Source organism: Martes martes, assembly GCF_963455335.1.
Source record: "Martes martes genome assembly, chromosome: 11".
Classification (NCBI taxonomy): domain Eukaryota; kingdom Metazoa; phylum Chordata; class Mammalia; order Carnivora; family Mustelidae; genus Martes; species Martes martes.
The window spans coordinates 1,163,479-1,182,288 of record NC_137899.1 but is presented as its reverse complement, the minus strand read 5'-3'; the positions used below and the strand labels follow the sequence as shown (position 1 = coordinate 1,182,288).

Sequence of the window (18,810 nt, the reverse complement as noted above, 5' to 3'; positions counted from 1 at the left end):
CTTTTTGGTCATAACCATCCTCGTGGTTTAGATCGGCATTACCCAATGACTGAAAATGTCGCATATTTTTTTCATGTACTTATTGACCATTTGTACATCTTTGGAGAAATGCCTGTTTGGACCTGTCACTCACTTTTTAATTGGGTTGTCATTTTATCCGTAAATAGAAGAGTTCTTTATATATTCTGGATGCGAGACCCTTTTCAGATAAATGATTTGCCAGTATTTTCTCCCATTCCGTGGGTTCCCTTTTCTCTTTCTTGACATTGACAAGATGCACAAAAATCTTTCATTTTGATGAGGTCTGATTTATCTCGGTTTTCTTTGGTTGCGTGTGCTTGTGGTGTTGTATTTAGGAAACCGTTGCCTAGCCCAAGATCACCATGATCTACTCTTGTATTTTTTCCAAGTTTTATGTGACCTTCTGAGTTCGTTTCTGTGTGTGTGAGGTCATGGTCCGTATGGATATCTGGTTGTCCCAGCATCAGTTATTGGAAAAACTGTCATTTCCTTGTCCAGTGGACCTGGTTTCCTTGTTGAGAAGCCATTGGCCGTGAACCTCTGAGTTTCTTTTTGGACCCTCAGTTTTATTTTGTTGAATCCTGTGCCTGTTCTGTGCTAATGCCGTATTGTCTCGACTACTGTGGCGGTCAGGAAGCTGTGAAATTGGGACGTGTGAGTCTTCTAATTGGTCTTCCTTTTTCAAGATTGTTTGGGCTTTTTTTTCTTTCTTTTTTTCCTTAAGAGAGCACGAACACTGTAACAGGGGCAGAGGCAGAGGCAGAGAGACTCCAGCAGACTCCCCGTGGAGCACAGAGCCCGATGCGGGGCTGGATCCCAGCACCTGAGATGATGGCTTGAGCAGAAATGAAAGAGTTGGACGCATACCTGACTGCGCCACCCAGGATCCCCTGTTTTGGCTGTTCTGGTCCTTGCGTGTCCACGTAGGTTTCGGGGTCAGCTTACCCGTTCCTGCCCAGGAGCCAGTGCTGACAGGCGCTGCGCTGGCCGCGGACCGGTCTGGGGCGCGTTGCTGCCTTAGGACTGCTTGTCTTCCTGTCCGTGACCTTGAGGTGCCTGTTTTGTTTGCTCTTCTTGGTTCTTTCTGCCACGTTTTATTGTTTTTGGAGACTCGGTTTTGTGGGGGTTTTTTGGCCATAAATTTGTTCCTCAGTATTTTATTCTTTTTTTAGTAAGTTTTATTGATGCCAGTAACCTGTGCACCCAGCACGGGGCTTGAACCCAGGGCCTCGAGAGCAAGCCCGCAGCTGCAGGGACTGAGCCACAGGCGCCCTGGATGCCGCTGCAGGCGGGATTGTTCGAGTGTTCTTCTCAGGTCGTTCGTAGCTACGGTAGAGAGACACAGCTGAGTTTTGCATTGGTTTTGTGAGCTGCAGCTTTGCTTAACTCACGTATTAACTTCAGTTAAACATTTAATTGTTGAGGATTTTGTGTGTATACACCAGGTCGTACCACCTGTAGACAGAGTTTTGCTTCTTCCCTCTGGCGAGTGCTTTTTACTCGTTTATTCTCCTGCCTGGTTGCCCTGCCTGGATCTTCTCACTGAGCAGAGGTGCGGAGAGCGGGCCCCTGGTCTGGCCCCTGGTACTGGACCAGGGCTCAGACCCACCCCTAAGCGCGGGGGCGGGGAGGAGGGCGGCTAGGGTGTCCCGTCCCTGTCAGGAACATCCTCTAGCGCCTTGCAGGGAAGTGACCCCGAGAGAAGCCCCCCTGAGTTCCCTGTTGTGGGGGATCGTGGGATGAGGACTTGCGCAGTCTGCCCATGACCGGGAGGGCCTCCGGTGCTGCCCGGAGGAAAGCCCGGGACCCAGGTCGCCTGTGCACGGCGGGGACCCCTCGCGTGGTGGCCCTGGCCCTGGGAGGGCCGCTCTGGGAGAGCGCGCCAGTGTGGCTCCGGCTTGGACGCCCGTCCTGCGCGTCCCCGGTGCGGCTGCGGCCCGGACGCCCGTCCTGCGCGTCCCCGGACGCCGCTGCAGTCCTTTCTGGTTCCGGCCCCCCCTCTCTCCGCTCCCACTTCCAGCGTCCCAGCCACCCCTTCTGTGCTTCCCCCCAGTTCTGTTCCGTTTCCGGGGAGATGCACGCGTCTTTCCTAGGCTGCATCTGCTGGTCCTCGTGTCGAGTTGCCTTTTTCTTTGCTGTCATTACTCATTTCCACAAGCTCGTTGTTTTCGAGAGGGATTGTGGCCGCTGATCTTCAAGTACACGCTGTTCTCGTTTCTGGGCTCGGTGTCGTCTTGCCGTGAGAGGGGGGACGCCTGCACATGCGTCTCTACCTCCCCTGCCCTTGATGGTGCGGAGTGGGACGCCCCCCACCCCCTTCCTGGACACAGGCTCACTCCCTCCCCACACTTAGCCCATCTTTCTTCTCTTGAGGGGGCTTGTGTCCGATGCAGCAGCCTTTGGGGGTTCTGTGGTATAAATTGGTTGCTTTTTAAGTCTGTTTTTCAATTTAGAAAAGAGTTTTTAAAACTTAACTTTGTTTTAACTTAGTGGTAACAGAATTTGAACTAAGAATTCTTGACTTAATTTTTTTTAAATTTTAAAGCCTGAATTAAACCTTTTTCCTACTCTTGAGTGGGTCTCGTTTCTATATTTGTTTCTAATGCTTATGTGTCGAGAAAACGTGTTGTTTGCAGAACAAGATCAAATCCAGGCAAATTTAAAAGCAGTAGAACTTATTTCAGGATAATTGATTCTTTTTCATCTTTGTGGATGGAGGAGGTTTCTCTACCACTAAATAACGGTGGTTGTTACCTTGTGCTGATCCTGGAGAAAAGTTCATTTAACAGAAACCTTGTAGTTCCTCATGTGCTTACAGAACGGTGATGGCAGGCGTGTGTGTGCAGTGAGGGAGGTGTGTGCCCCGGGTCCAGGTGGAGAACCAGTCTAGCCCTGCACTGCTTGCACTCATCATTCCAGGTTATGGGGCTCGTGCAGACGAGGACCTGGTGACAAAGCTGCTTGGAGAGCATGGAGGCTTCCTGGGGGCAGGGGTTGATCGTTCAGACGAGGACCAGGTGACAGCTGCTAGGAGAGCATGGAGGCTTCCTGGGGGCACCGGTTGGTCGGCACGGACACCCTCTTCATGCCAAGTGCTTGGGTGCCCAGGCCCCCTGCCTCTGGCCTGCTGTGCTGAGATCCTGTCTGTCCAGAGCCCTCCACCAGGGCCGCTGTTGGTAGGATGCATCCGTCTTCGGGGGATTCGGCTGCTGACCCTGCGAGGCCGGGGGACTGGCCACAGGGCGCAAAAGCTGTTGTTTTGACGCGCGTGGTAAGGGCCAGGTGGGAAGCACGGGGACGTGCATTGTGCGACGTGGGGGACATGCGTGCTCCGAGTCGTAGCACAGACACGCCAAGGAGGACAGCTTTTCACGCGCGTCGGGCAGGAAAGCTTGGCGTCAGGTGTGCGGTGCCGGCTGGAGGCAGGGCTGCCGCAGACCTGAACCCCGGGGAGTCGTGCCCTGTGTGTGGATGCCGCAGACCTGAACCCCGGGGAGTTGTGCCCTGTGTGTGTGCCCTGTGCGACGGATGGAAGCCCAGTGGGGCGACAGGACGTGCCGGGGCTCCATGCCGAGGTCTTGCTCGCCCGCGCGGCTCAGACCTGCCGGTGGCAGCCTTTCTGCGACCCCCGGAGCCCCGTGCCCCCGCCTCGTCCCCTGGCTCTCACGTCTTCCCTCCCGCCGTGGCCTGGGCCCCGGAAGACCCACCGCCCTTTCCAGCCTCTGCAGTGTCCTTTCCCCGGTGTCTTCTGCTCTACCTGTTGTGGAAGTGAAGCCTCCCCTGGCTCTGCCAGTGTGGCACTTTGCGGTTCTCGAAGCTCGGCCCACCTGCAGCAGGCTGGGGGGTCGGCGCCCTGCTATTCCGTCCATGTGCGTGCGTGCGTGTGCACCTCGTGTGCGGGCACGTGGCGGCCCCAGAAACCGCTGCGTGCCCCGCTGGCCCGACACGAGTGGTGGCAGCTCACCTCGGGGACAGCCCCTCAGAGCCTTCCAGATGGCCGTGTGGGCTGGGGGCCCGCCCGGGGCTGGGCGCTGCGGGGCTCCCAGTCCGAGGAGCGGTTTGGAGGCCACGAACCGCGGTCAGCGTGCATCCGAGGGAGACTGGACGGCTCCGGGGACGCTGCTGTCCAGAAGGCAGTGGAGGCCAGGGACGGAGCTGAGGTGCCCCGCCGGCGTCCTGGGGGGTTTGGGGCAGCGCCGGCTCTCATACTGGGGCTCTCTGGTTTGCGTGTCACCCTGACTGGGCCTCCTGCTGCCGGGGCTTCTCTGTGTGTGTTGTGTGCGTTTGGCCCTGGGGCTGTGCTTCGGGCCGCGTCCCTCCGGCAGGGGATGTGGGGTCCGGTGGCATCCCCTGCATGTGACTGTTTCTCCGATGGGCGTTCTGTTCTGTCGAGGATTGCGGTGGGAAGGCTGGTCGGGGCTCGTCTGAGCTTGCTAACGGGTAAGAGTCGAGCGTTCCGCACATGACGCGCTCGTTTTGTTGCGAGGTAGGAGTTTTACACGCACGTGCTCGTGAAACGTTTGGAACGCTCTTTCCCTTGTTCAGGTAGTTAACGTGATTTCAGAAAAAGTCTCACCTAACAAGCTTCCCCTTTCGGGGAATGAGCACAGCGCGCAGTAAATACCGACGAGGTTTGTGTTGGCGACGGCTGCGCACATGGTCACGGGTGCTCCCCTGATTCGCAGTAAAACCTATCAGATCGGTCATGGGCATGTTATGGCAGACGTCACCTACCTTGCCTCATTTCTCTTAGATAAAGAATCATCTGGGATTTTTAAATTGTGCTGCAAGATTAAAATGTTAAAAGCAGATTATCAAAATATACTTGTTATTAGAATTTTGTATGAAGTTCTGACGGTGGTGGGCAGAGTCCCCGCCGGTCCTTATGGATGTCTCAGCCTTACACTGTCTCTGTCTTCACACGGGCTTCTGGTACGTCTGGTCAGGGCCGAAGTGGGAACACGTGAACAGGGATGGACACAGGCTGGTGACTGGGGGACAGTAGGGATCAGAGCCCAGGAGGGGGCCCTGGTAGGCCATGGGAGGGCCCCCAGCGAGGGAGAGCCGTTTGATTCCAGAGATGGGGCTTGTGTTAAACAGACATCATGAGGAACGTGTGAGGACCACTTACACACCAGGAGAAGATGTTTGTGAGCTGTGAAGCTGACGGAGTTCTTCTCCCACGATTATAGAGCCCTGGTGCAGACCAGGGAGAGCGCCAACAGAAGCTGTGGCAGGAGTGTCACAGAGGTGAGCGGATATGGCCAGGAAGTCTGGACACACACAAGAACGTGAGTGCAGGTCGCACTGAGACACTCTGTCCTGTGCCCTCGGTCGGCAGAGGCCCCAGGGGTTTGTAGGACCCCACGCAGGCGCACTGCAGGGGTTGGCTCACGGGGCAGCCTTGGAGACCTGCAGGCGAGGTCTCTTGGCGGGATGCTTCCCCTACCGCCGGGTTTGTGGGTCCCCCGCTGGGTGCACAGCCGGGACAGACCCGCCCCGCCCCCCGACGTTCACAATTCCGTGAAGGGAGAGCGCCGCACCGTCTGCGCCCACGAAGCTTCAGTCCGCTTCCTCACCGGGCATTCTTGGTGCCTCGTCCATCTTTATCTGCCCTGACTTCGTTTTGGTCTTGATGGGACAAATCCAGAAATCATGACACGTCACCCACCCAGACTTCAGCAAAAGTAGGACTGAAGCTTAATGTCCTTGCTGTGTCCTTCTCATGGTCGCCCACGGCCTGGGCTGCGTCCACGCTTCCGCCGCTGTGCGGTGCCTCGTCAGTGGCTCTTCTCGGATGCACGTTCCGCAGCCCCAGCGCGTGCTGTTTGCTTGCTGCGTCTTCTGAGCCTCCGGGTTTAGAATACTTCCCCTCCCTCTTTAATCTCATACTGTTTGTTTGTAAAGAAACTTGGAGCTTGGGGCCCCCAGGTGGCTCAGTCTTTGAGCCTCTGCCTTTGGCTCAGGTCATGATCCCAGGGTCCTGGGATCGAGCCCCATGTCAGGCTCTCTGCTCGGCGGGAAGCCTGCTTCTCGCTCTCCCACGCCCCCTGCTTGTGTTCCCTCTCTCACTGTGTCTGTCAGATAAATAAACAAAATATTTAAAAAATAAATAAATAAACTTGGAACTTTTTCTTAGATTTCCCTCATTCTGGACTGGGCTGCCAGTGCATTCATGGTTCTGATGACCTTGTTCTCTGCTCCTGCCACTGTACCCTGCCAGGGGTAGTGGGTTTTAGGCCCGGGGCTGGGGAATGTCATAAAGGTGGGGACATTGCAGGAAGCACCTGGTGTCTGGCATTGTGGACATGGGTGTTCTGGACCCTTCTTTGGGCAGACCCTCCCACCCCCGTCAGCCTTTCAGCCAGTGGCCCCCAAGCACTGCTGCCCAGAATCAGGTTTCCAGCGCAGGCGACGAAATGGTGACTTTCTCATGCTGGTCTGCCTTCTGCATTTGCTGTCTGGAGTCCTTGTAGAGGGACAAGGCTTTCTGAAATTCTGGTTCCTGTTGAATGGTTTTATTAATTTTCAGATGGAGCTGTACTCTGGTTGTCAAGGGGCCTGATGGGCTTTTGTTTCATGAGCTTATGGACCTTTGGAGACATCACATGTTTCAGTCTTCTGTGGACCTTGTTTTCTGGCGGGGGACCAGAGACCCTTAAGCAGGCTCCACGTCCAGCGCGGAGCCCGATGTGGGGCTCGATCTCACAGCACTCAGGTGGCCTGACATTGTTGTCTTTGGATTTTCAAATGGTTTCATCTTTGCCAGCAGGAGCCCCTTGGGGGCTCATGTGTCCCTTTTTCGGGGCCTCCTCGTCTTGCATGGTGTCCTTGCTCGGGCTCTGGTCCCAGTGTGACACGGGCCACTCCCGCTGGGAAGACTGAGTGGTGCTGGATGCTGACCTGGCGATGCCAGGCAGAGAGCACATAACTGAGGCTGGATTGTCGAGAGGGAAAGGGTAAAGCATGAATTTCTTAGGATGTGCAGTGTGTCTTCCCAAGTGCCCTAGAGGGCCAGGAAGCCTCCTTTCCTTGTGAAAGTGGCTGGGCCAGACTGTCTTTCCAGGTAGGAGTGCACTGAAGAGGATGGTGACAGAGTGTGAGGCCCTGGTGACCCTGGCAAGAAGGGACAGTGGATGTCAGGGAGGCTCCTGGACCTCATGGAGCTAGGCCTGGAGCAGGGCACCCCATGCCGTGGGCTCTGCTGCCCCAGGATCTGGGAAGAGGTGGCGGCTGGAGAGGCACCTGCAGGGGTGGGGGGAGCAGTGCGGGCGGGTGCTGCTGGGAAGGGAGGCTGTGAGCACGGTGGGCCTCCCTGGAGCACCCCAGGTGGGTCACTGCACACACTGCAGTCCGACCTTTCCTTTCCAAGCTGCACGGTGAGCCTGGCGGTCCTGTCTCGCTGCCACTTGCAGGAGGGCGTGGCCGGCAAGGGTGGGCTCACCTCCTCCAGCTTGTGGAACGCAGACACCCAGAGAGCAATCCCCATGTTCGCATGTGCTGTGGCTCCTGTCCGGGCGCTGGATGTGGTGGGAGAAATGGAGCTATCGGGGAAGGGAGAGATCTCACTGCTTAAATGTGCACACGCTCCCCGTGCCCCCCACACGAGTGTGCACGTGCACACGCTCAGGTCCCGGTCCGTCCCACTAGGTGCACTCTGGGGAGCCACCCCCACTCCCAGAAGCTGGGGAGGGGCCTGAGGATGGCCCCCGGGCGCTCCGTTATCCAGCGGTCCCCATTCTCTGTGCACACTCGAGCCTCTGCTCAGACGCCTTTATGGTGGATCTGCGGCCCCTTTACCCACCGTGTCTCCTCCTGGCCGCTGCTGTTCCCGCCTGGGGGAGGAAGGAGGCTCCCGCGTGCCTGCCACGCACCGGAGCATGGAGGAGGGGCTGAGCAGAGCGCCCACCTGTGCGCGGCCAGGGAGCCTGGCCTCACTTTTCCTTTAATACCCGGTCAGAAGCCTGTCATGGGGCTGATGGGCTCCTCGGCCGTGGGCGCTGCAGGGAGGCCTGCCTGCTGTCTGCGCCCTGGCTGCTGACTCACTCTTCCCCTCCCCTCTCCCCACCCCCAGTGTACTCAGAGGCAGCTGCAGGGGTGTGGCTACAGGCCCAGCAGGGATGACAAGGCGAGGGGGGCCCAGAGCACCTGCACATGACAGGAGGCTTATTTTTACACATCGTTGGCTGGAAATAATCAACTTTATTTAAAGAGAATGTGGATTCCAAGTGTTAAAAAAAGCACCCAGCCGTGTGCCCGGCTCCGTGGGGAGGAGGCTGCAGGTTCGCTCTGGGCGAGCCGGCCAGGGGCCTGCCTAGCTGTCCGGCCTGCAGTGCCGCGTGGCCAGAGCCCCTGTGTGGGAGTCCGGTTCTGGGTCCGCGCCTTCGGCACAGCCCCACGGGCCGGGGGCCGCTTGAGCAGGTGTGGCCCTGTGACGTCTCTGGCGGTGTCTGCTGAGCCTTACGGTTGAGGGGTCGTGGGGACCCCAGCCACTGCAGGCTCCGCGCTGGGTGTGGGACAGAGCCTGCCCTCCACTGAGAGGTCCCGGGGTTTATGTCTGGATTTCTGCCAAGTGCGAAGCCACGTTAGCCTTTATTTTGTGTGTATCTTCGGTACGTGTTTTAGTAGCGTTGATGATTTTATTGTTAGTACACACAATTGGAAAGGCCGTGTGAGAAGGCCGCGCGGGGAGGATAAGTCTCCCGGCACCATCCTGGCCGGGTGTGCCAGAGCGGTTCTCTGCACACTTGAGCACGTCTGCCTGATGCAAGCTTTCGAGCCGCAGCGGGTGCTGGAGCGGTTTGGGGTGCGGGTGCCGTCTCCTCGGCCCCGTCCCAGCTGCGGGGACGCCGGCAGGCTGGCGTGAGAGCTGCCCGGGAGTAGGCTGCAGGGCGGGCTGCTGCCTGCCGTCTTAAGGAGAGCTGTTTTTCTCTTGATCAGACAGCTGTGTTGCCAGGAGCTTGGGTGAGGTCTAAAGGTTCGGGGAGGAAAGGCGGAGTGCTCGTGGCCTCCACGCTCTGCGCGCCTGGCCGTGACCTGTCCTGCCTCTTCTACCTTGCTCTCTGCGGCTCCTTCCCAAGCTTCCTTCCAGACTCTGGGGAGGGTCGTCCTGGCCTCTTTCAGCCTTCGCAGAGGTGGACAGCCCTCAGCCCTGTGGCCTGCGGCCGCACAGCCACGTTCACGCCATCGTTCCTCTGTGTGCATCTTCGTGTCCTGGTCTCCCTGGTGAAGCACACGGGTTGGATCAGGGCCCCCGGTGACCTCATTTTCACTTGGAAGTGAGGCACATTCTGAGGTGCTGGAAGTTAGGACAGCATAGGATTTGAGGGGAGTCACATTTCAGCCCCTAATGGGAGCCAGTTAGCAACCCCAAGGGCTGGGCCGTGTTGGATGCCCAGGCTCGTATATAAGGCGTGTGGGGCGTACTCACAGGAGGTAAACACGTTCTTGTCCTACAGCTTCGGCCTCAAAGAGTGCATCCCTGTGAACCACCACCTGGCAGAGGCGAGGGCCTGGCGGGGTGCGTGCGCTCTGAGCCTTTTCCACGTCTGCGCACGTGCACAGCAGAGACCCTCATGATGCCATGTCTCTCTGCAGGGCTGCTGGCCGGCTTCCTTCTGAAGGGCTGGAGATGGTGGCCGAGCCCCACCGGTCGTTGGGATGGCCGTCTCCGTGATTGGGCTTCTTTTTTTTAAAAGATATTTATTTATTTATTTGACGGAGAGATCACAAGTAGGCAGAGAGGCAGGCAGGGAGAGAGGAGGAAGCAGGCTCCCTGCCGAGCAGAGAGCCCGATGCGGGGCTCGACCCCAAGACCCCTGGATCACGACCCGAGCCGAAGGCAGAGGCCCAACCCACGGAGCCCCCCAGGGCTCCTGTCTTTATCGTTGAGGTGTCAAACTCGCCGTTGCGGGCCCGCGAGGCCACACTCACTGTGAACAGGCTGGTTTTGCGGTTCTTGGTGCCGTTGGGTTTCACGGCTCTCCTGGGTTTGGTTGTACCTTCCGCTGCTGGGCCAGGCCCGTGTGCGCGTGCGCTGAGCCGGCCCGGCAGATCCAGGGGCACCGTGGCTGGGTTTCTGGGCAGCCCGTGGCTCGGTATGTTGCCCTCGCTGCTGCCCTCTTTCCCAGGAGAAAGCCGGGGCTGTGGTGGGTTAGGGCGGGAGCTGAGCGGCCGCGGGCTGAGGCGGTCGTGCTGTGCTGTGAAGAGAGGCCCGGCTGAGCAGGTGGTGAGAAAGCAGGAGCCCGGACTGGTCACTGCGGCCCTTTGGTGAGCGACGGGCCTGGTCTGGGAGCTTCGGGAAGCCCGGCAGGCGCGGCGTGCTGTGGGCCGTGGCTGCAGATGCTGTCCCTAGCCCTAGGGTGCTGCCCTCAGGGGCTTCTCTGCGGTGTCCCTCTGTCCCCACGGTTTCCTGGGAAGCCCGAGGAGGAGGGTCAGGAACTGTGCCGCTCAGGCGGAGTGTCTCGGAGCCAGGGACGGTGTGCGGTCGGGTCCTGCGGCGCGCCTGCGGGCAGCGGGTGGCAGGGGCCGCTGGCGTGGGGCGGAGGCCAGGCGCATCTCACCTGTCGCTTTTCCGCAGGAAGCAGGAGCAGTTCCAGAGAAACCCCGACAGCTACAACGGAGCCGTGCGCGAGAACTACACCTGGTCGCAGGACTATACCGACCTGGAGCTCAAGGTGCCGGTGCCCAAGCACGTGGTGAAGGGCAGGCAGGTAACCACGGGGCTCCTCCAGCTTCTCCGCGAGGCCTCCGTCTTTGGGCACAGGCATCGGGGGCGGCCGCCCTGTCTTTCAAGATGCGCCTGCCAGCCCTGCCAAGCTGCAGGGGCGCACCTGGTGGCTGGCAGTTCGGTGCCACTGCTGTCCCGTGGGTCATTCATTGCATGGTGTCTTTGTGGGAAGCGCCACAGAGGAGGCAGGGTGGTCGTTAGGCCCGGGAGAAGGGAGAAGGGAGATGTCACAAGGGAGAAGGTGATGTCCTGAGCAGGGACCCCTGGGCTCTGCGGTGGCGTGTGGCTGCCCGGTCCTGGCTCTGCGGGGCTCCCCCATGGACCGGCGGCACTCACAGCTCGAGGCGGTCTCCCCACCTCCATGAGCGTGAGTAGAAATGTGATCTTTCAGTGGGAGACATGTTTACTCGTTGTAAGGAGGTGGGCTTCACTTTAAAGGAAAAAGCCCCACGTGGTCTGTGAAGCGGGATGAGCGTAAGCGTTCTCATGCTTGTCCGGTGGGGCACGTCCTTGCTTCAGGCGTCGCACGAGCCTGTGGCCTGTGAGGGGAGCGGCACCTGCCACATTCCGTAGGCGGGACAGTGAGGCCGAGGGCCCACTCAGCCTCCCGAGTTGACACCAAGCTTACCGTGTCCCCAGTCTGGCCGGGCCCGGACACTGAGCGCACCGGAGTGTGTCTGGGTGACAGTGGCTTGGGTGAGGCCGTGGTTGGCGCAGGGGTGTCAGCCTCTGAAGCTCGTGCTGCTTTTCCACATGTCCGAGCAGCGCCGTTGGCTTCTTTCCAAGAGAAGGTCCCAGAGCGCGTGAAACGGAGCTCCTGCGTGAGTTGCGTGTATGTTTTCTGGAAACGACTGCCACGTGAAGTGGCACCGGCTCCTGCTGGTCTGGATATGTGTGAACCAGGCTGGGCGGTGCGCGACCCTCCAGTTCCCCCATCTCTGCGTGCCGACGCCAGACTGCCAGGCTCTACCTGGAACGGGCCCGCCCTGGGTGCAGGAGTGTGCCTCCCGCCGGCGTCTGGTGAAGGCGGCCTGTTCTGCTGCACGGGCCTCGTGGCTCCGTGTGGATGTGGCTGGCTGGCAGGGCACTGTCCCTCGTTTCCCCATTCCCCCCTCTTCCCACCCTGTCCGAGGAGCTCTCACCAGGGTCGGTGACCCTGATCAGGTGGACTTTGGGATCCAAAGCAAGACCTGGTGACTGCGGGTCACCTGCACAGGGTCTGGCTCTGCTGACCCCGTCCCCTTTGGTGCTGGTAGGCCATGCGGCTGGTGCAGGCGCTCTTCCCGGGGGAGCACTTGCCCGGCGTTTTCTGAGGGTTTATGGAGGCAGGTGTCGATTCAGGGCTCATTTTTTGGTGGGGTTGCTTTGTGCACGGGTGAAGGAACTGTGAAACGTGCTATTGGCTTTGCTGACTTCCTGTCTCCGGACTCACCCACGAGCCTCTGGAGCTTCTCCAAAAGAACTTTTGTCAGACCCGGAACTAGTGATTTTCTGTTGGCTCTGGAGACTCAGGGGACCTGACCTCTCCCGCTGTCCTTTCCACCCAGGAGGTGAACTTGCTGGTGAAGGCAGTGCGTCTTCCTGACTCTGCTCTGCCACGAGCAGTGTATCGCGGGGTTCCTGCTGCCCTCACCACGTCGCCCGAGGGTCAGGCTGTTGTACCTGGGGGTCACATCCACCCTTCCTGCCGTGCGGGTGGCCTGAGCTCTGGGATGATGCACCCTCACTCTCACCAAGGACAGCCCTGGGCTTTGCTTGTTCCTGTAGGAGACATTCACGGGGCCCGCGGTGGCCCCCAGGACTCGGACGAGTTGGCCGCTCTGCAGCTGACGTCTGTGGGGCTCGGGTGGTGACTGTCGGCAGCGGGGGGTGGTGCACGGCGTGGTCCGCGCTGGCTCAGGGCCGGACCCCTTCCTGCCGACGGCTCTGCCGTGCCCGGGGCGCGCCCTGGAGGCCGTGGTGGACAGTGACCCGGCGAGGGTGTCCCGGGCCAGCTGCGCTCCCGGTGCTGACGGCGCCGCACAGAGGGGCCGCGTCCGCGTGAGCGCGATGCCTGCTGCCAGCCTGTCTGGCGACCCCTCTCTCACGTGCGGGGAGCTGCCTCCTTCAGGGCCGTCCTGTCAGGTCAGCGTGGCGTCTGGTCTTCTTAGCCGGGGTGCGGCTGACGCGCTGGGGTCAGACATGCCACTCAGCGATTCGATCCCAGTCTGCGGCCAGTCTGACGGACGCCTGTCGCCTCACACGGGTGCGGAGTCTCTCCTGTGACCAGGACGCTCGGGATTTCGTCTCTGAGTTACTCCCATGTGGCATCCTGCTCCTAAAACTCTGTGGTCTCTCATTGTTTTAGTGATCTGAGCTTTTTTTTCTTAAAGATTTTATTTATTTGACAAACAGAGATCACAAGTGGGCAGAGAGACAGGCAGAGAGAGGGGGTGAAGCAGGCTCCCCGCTGAGCCACCCAGGCGCCCCTGATCTGAGCACTTTTGCCATGACTCACTTTAAACTTGGAAACAGGTTTATTTTGTGTGTCTTGGCTTTTGCTGGTCTCAGGGTTTTTCCCTCTGAGTCGCAGCGTTCTTCGGACTGGCTGCCTTCCAGCTCTCCCCTGAGGGGCCTGTCACAGCTACCTGGGAGCAGTGTTTATTTTTGGGTTTTGTCTATGGCACCTGTCAGATGTCATCGTGACAGCAGCTGTGGTCGCGGGCGCTCCGGGACGAAGTCACACTGGTGGGTGGGGGCGGCAGGGGGCGGACCACGTGCTCACGAAGGGCCCCCGCGCCCGTCCCCGCAGCAGCAGAGCGTCGCCTCTCCGGGCTGGCTTCTGTGGCAGCAGCGGACAGGGGAGAGCGTGTGCGGGAGGCGCCCCGCAGCCCGTCGGCTGGCGACCCTGGGAAGAACTCTCACGGTGACGCTCTGGTCTCGTGCGGGAGAGAGACGCGGTCAGCTCTGCTGAGGAAAGTGGCATCCCTGTCCTCGGTGCGGAGCGGGGAGAAGGAGCCGCGTGGTCACCACAGGCGTTGCTGCGTCGCCCGCGTCGGCTGGGGCCGGGTGGGACCCTGGCCTGGCCCCGAGTCCTAGCATTGCAGTGCCAGGACGCCGGAGCCCAGAGACTGGGGGTCTGAACCTGCCTGGCTGGTGCGGAGGCCGCAGGCCGTCTGGTAGAACGGTGGCCGAGTGAGGATCAGGACCCTGCCTGTCAGCCCGCGGCCTTTCGGGGGACAGTGTCACGGCGTTGCTGCAGAGTCACAGCCGAGTAGCCGAATGACGAGCAGATCCTGTCCTCCTCAGCGCGCTGCTTCCTGCCACGGTGGAGCTGGTCTTCGCCAGCGGGCGACGTCCTGCCGGCCAGGGGGCTCACGGCTGTGCCTCATGCCGTCTGTGTCTTCGCAGGAACCTTCCAGAACGGCGCTCAGGCTTCTGAGCATGTCTTGTACGGCACTGCTTTGCCCCTGAGCTCGGGGCAGCGGGTGGGGTTTGTGGGAAGCTCCGAACCCCAGTTCCCGTCCTGGAGGGTGTCGGGAGAGCCGGCCTCGGGCACGGAGGCTCCGGGCTCCCGTCTCCTCCGCACGGCGCTTGGCGCCCAGAATGTTCGTCTCTGCAGAGCGCCGGCATGGGTGGCCGAGCGTGTCTCTCCTGCGCCTGCCCTCTTGTCCTCTCCCAGTGCCCGCCCCGACCCCAGCATCACGTGTGAGCTGCTGGGACGTTCTGGCAGATGACACGCACACGACCAAGTAGGAGTGTGTGCTGTCACACACTCCCCGCCCCCAGCGCGATGATGTGTTTCTGCCCCCGTTCCCAGTGCGGGCCACGCCGGGCGGCTCCGGGCTCTGGCACCGGCTGCCACGTCCCCGTGCTTGAAGCAGGCCTGCTCAGGGTGCCCTGAGCCCACAGCCCCTCGCACCCAGGCTCCCATGTGCCTCTGTCCCTTCTGGCAGCAAGCTGGGCACGAACCGAGTCCCCTGGTGATGGGCACTGAGGCTGTGTTTCAGCCTTCCGCCATTGTAGACAATAGAACAACAAATGCCCCTTAATGAATTTTATTTTGGGGGCTCCTGCGTGTTTCAGTCAGTTAAGTGTCTGACTCTTGGTTTCAGCTCAGTTCATGATCTCAGAGTCGGGTTGAGCCCTGGGTCGGGCTCTGCACTCAGCGGGGGTCTGCTTGAGATTCTCCCTCTTTCTCTGCCCCTTTCCCCCCAACTCACACATGCACACTTTCTTGTATTCTCTCTCTAAAACAAATCTTTTTATTTGTATTTCTATTTTTTTTTGTATCTCTATTTTTTTAAAAGATTTTATTTATTTGAGAGTGAGAGCACAAGTGGAGTGAGGGACAGAGGGAGAAGCAGGCTCCGTGCTGAGCAGGGAGCCCGATGAAGGCCTCGGTCCCGGGATTCTAGGATCATGACCTGAGCTGAATGCAGACACTTCTCCGACTGAGCCACCCTTCACCCCATAAATAAATCTTTTTAAAGAAAATAGGTCTGTTCAAGTCCTTTGACTTTTTAAGAAATTGGATTGTCTTTTTGTTGAATTTTAAGAGTTCTTTTTAATGTAAATACTGTACTGTTGTTAGATAATTTGCAAGTATTTTCTCCTTCTCCATGAGTTGTGTTTTTACTTTTTTTTTTAAGGATCTTATTTATTTACTTACTTACTTACTTAGTTACTTACTTAGAGAGAGGGAGAGCATGCCCAAGTGGGGGGCAGAGGGAGAAGCAGGCTCCCCGCTGAGCAGGGAGCCCAACATGGGGATCGATCCCAGGACCCCGGGATCACTGACCTGAGCCAAAGGTGGACGCTTCACTGACTGGGTCACCCAGGCGTCCCTCTTCTTTCTTTCTTAAGAGATGGTGTTTTTTGAAGCACAAGAGAATCTTTAGTTTTGATAGGGTCTAGAATTTATTTATTCGTTTATTTTTGGTTGCTTGTGCATATCTAAGAAACCATTGGCTAATCCAAGGACATGGATGTTTACATTTTTGTTTTCTTCTGAGAGTTTTATAGTTTTAGCTCTTACATACAGATTTTTGATTAATTTTGAGTTAAGTTTTAGACAAGGTTTGACGGAGTTGTCTAACTTCATTCTTTGCATGTCGGTATCCATTTGTCATAGATGCATGTATTAGAAAGGATAGTCTTTCCCTCATTGAGTTGCCTTGCCACCCTTGTTTAGAATCAATTGACTGCGAATCTGTAGGGTTATTACTGAATTTTATTTTATTATTTACTTACTTACTTACTTATTTATTTTTTATTGCTGAATTTTAAATTCTATTCCGTTGATCTGTACGTCTATCCTTATGCCGGTGCCACACTGTTTTGATGATTGTTTCTTTGTAGTAAGTTTTGAAATTTTTGTTCTTTTTTTTCCCCCTCCATGACTGCTTTCTTTTATGTTAAATAACAGTTTTCTAGTGTAGTATTTTATTTATTTTTATTATTATTACTTTTTAAGATTTTTAAGATTTTTTTTTTAGAGTGAGAGATAGAGCATGCCGGGGAGGGGAAGAGGGAGAGAGAACATCTCCAGCAGATAACCCTGCGAGTGTGGAGCCCAAGTGGGTCTCAGTCCCAGGACTCTGAGGTCATTCTTTGAACTGAAATCAAGAGTTAGGCGCTTTTTTTTAAAAGAGATTTTATTTATTTATTTGACAGAGATCACAAGTAGGCAGAGAGGCAGGCGGAGAGAGAGGGAAGCAGGCTCCTCGCTGAGCAGAGAGCCCGATGCAGGACCCCGGGACCATGACCTGAGTCTAAGGCAGAGGCTCTAACCCACTGAGCCACCCAGGTCCCAAGAGTTGGGCTCTTAACCGGTTGAGGCGCCCAGGCACCCTGCAGAGTATTTTAATTCTCTCATCTTTTTTTTTTTTTTTAAACTATATTTTTTGGTTAGTGTCTTAGTGTTTTCTCTGGGATTACAATCTATTTCGTGTTTCAGATCAATACGACTTAATTTAATGTGTACCCGGAATTGGCTTTTATATGATAACTTCTGTTCTCTGTTCCTGGTGGTACAGTTGTTTTAAATTAAAAAGGAGAGAAAGAGTTTCCACAAGGTACACTTACCCTTTTATATTTATCTTCACCAGCACTCTCTAGTTCTTTACATGGATTTACATGGATTCAAGTTACTATCTAGTGTCCTTTCATTTCAGCCTGAAGAACTTTCTCTAGTTTCTTGCAGGGATTATGTAAGAAGATAGGCTTGTTAGGGATGAATTATCTCAGAGTTTTGTTGTTTGTTTTTTAAATCTGCAAATACTTAATTTTTCCTTCATCTTTGAAGGATAGTGTTGCCTGATATAGAATTCTTTGTTGACATGCCTTGCCATCATCCTTTGAATACTCTGCCCGCTGCTTTCTTGCCTGCATGGCTTGTTCCTTCCTTCCTTTTTTTTTTTCATTCTTTCTCTCTCTCTCTTTCAAGATTTTATTTATGTATTTGAGAGTGAAAAAGAGAGAACATGAGAGGGGAGCAGGGTACACAGAGGGAGCGGGAGAAGCAGGCTCCCCGCTGAGTAGGGAGCCCCACGTGGGGTCATGGCCTGAGCCAAAGGCGGATGCTTCACCAGCTGAGCCACCCGGGCGCCCTGGGCTGTGGGCTTTCTCATGACAGATCAGCTGTGACTCCTGTTGAGGAGCCCTCCTGTGTGAGAAGTTGCTTTTCATCCTACTTCAAAGATTCTTTCTTTGTCTTTAGCTTTTTTGACAGTTTGATTTTGATCATCTAGGTCTTGATGTCTTTGAATTTATCCTACTTGGCATTCATTGAGCTTCATGAATGTGTGTTTTCAGTCATTTTTTTCATATATTCTTTCTGCCCTCTTTCACTTTCCTCTCCGTCTGTGGCTCTGTTGTGCACGTTGTGCTTAGTGTGTCCCTCAAGTCTCTGAGGCTCTGTTCATTCCTTCTGTTCCTCAGACGGAGTCATCGCGTTTGTCTGAACTTCTGATTTCCCGATTCTTTCTTCTGACTGCTGTGATTTACTTTTGAGACCCTCATGTAGATCTTCTGCTTCAGTATTTTTTTACCCAGTTACTTTTAAATTCCAGAATTTATGTTTGGTTCTTTTGAAAAAAGTAGTGTCTATTGCTTTATTGATATTCTTCATGAGATGCTGTTTTCATACTTTCTTTTAGTTATTTACGCATGGTTTTCTTTAGTTTTTTGAGTATATTTACAATAGCTAATTTATAGACTTTCTACTAAGTCCAGGTCTAGACTTCCTTGGGGACAGATTTTATTGTTTGCTTTTGTTTCATGTGTATGGGCTATCTTTTCTTGTTTTAGCGACTCTTGTCATTTTTTGTTGAAAATTCGCATTTTAAATAACAATGTGGCAACTCTGGAACTCAGATTCTCCCTTTTCCTCATGGTTTGTTGCTGTTGGTACTTGATGTAGTTGTTCTTGTTTTCTTTGATGACTTTTCTGAACTAATTTTCTAAAGTCTGTATTTTATTTTATTTTTTTATTTTATTGTATTTTATTTTATTCTGAACTAATTTTCTAAAGTCTGTATTTTATTGTGTGTGGTCAGTGAAGTCTCTACTTGATGAACTTAGTGATCAGCAAATGATTGGACAGACTTTGTTAAACACCTAGAACCAGTGAATTTCTCTCCCAAGGGACTCCATGTACGTATTAGGGCCTGCCTTTAACACTTAGCCTAGCAGTTGAAAATTTTGCTTAGCCTCCGCTTGTGCATGCTGAGTCTCAAAGTCGGCCGTGGTGAGAGGCTAGGACCTAACCGAAGGGCTTTTTCTAAGCCTACACATGATTTGCACATTCGTGTATCCCAAGTTTTGAAAATCTTCATGGACATTATATTCCACAACTTTTCTTTTTATTTGCCTCAGCTGTTAGCCACTATTTCAGTCAGCTGTGAAGTTAAAATACTTGCCTCTAATTGTTTTCAACAAACACTTCGTGGAAAAAAGGCTTTTCTGAGTCCATTTAAAAATAGCCTAACAAGTGGGGTCTTCTAGGGAACCATCCCACAGCTCAAGTAATCAGAGTTCTTTGGGAATGACGCTTTGGAGGAGCACTAGCTCCTTTGTGC

At 55.6% G+C, this 18,810-nt stretch overlaps 1 protein-coding gene across 2 annotated transcripts in view; it reads left to right on the top strand.

The window, feature by feature from the left end:
- NUDCD3 (NudC domain containing 3) overlaps window positions 1-18,810 on the top strand; it is a 59,190-nt gene that overhangs the window by 27,748 nt on the left and 12,632 nt on the right. For both annotated transcript variants that reach the window (XM_080818662.1, XM_080818661.1), the window contains exon 3: window positions 10,601-10,733. In XM_080818662.1, the coding sequence (XP_080674788.1) occupies window positions 10,601-10,733 (133 nt within the window). The remainder of the gene's footprint in view (window positions 1-10,600; window positions 10,734-18,810) is intronic.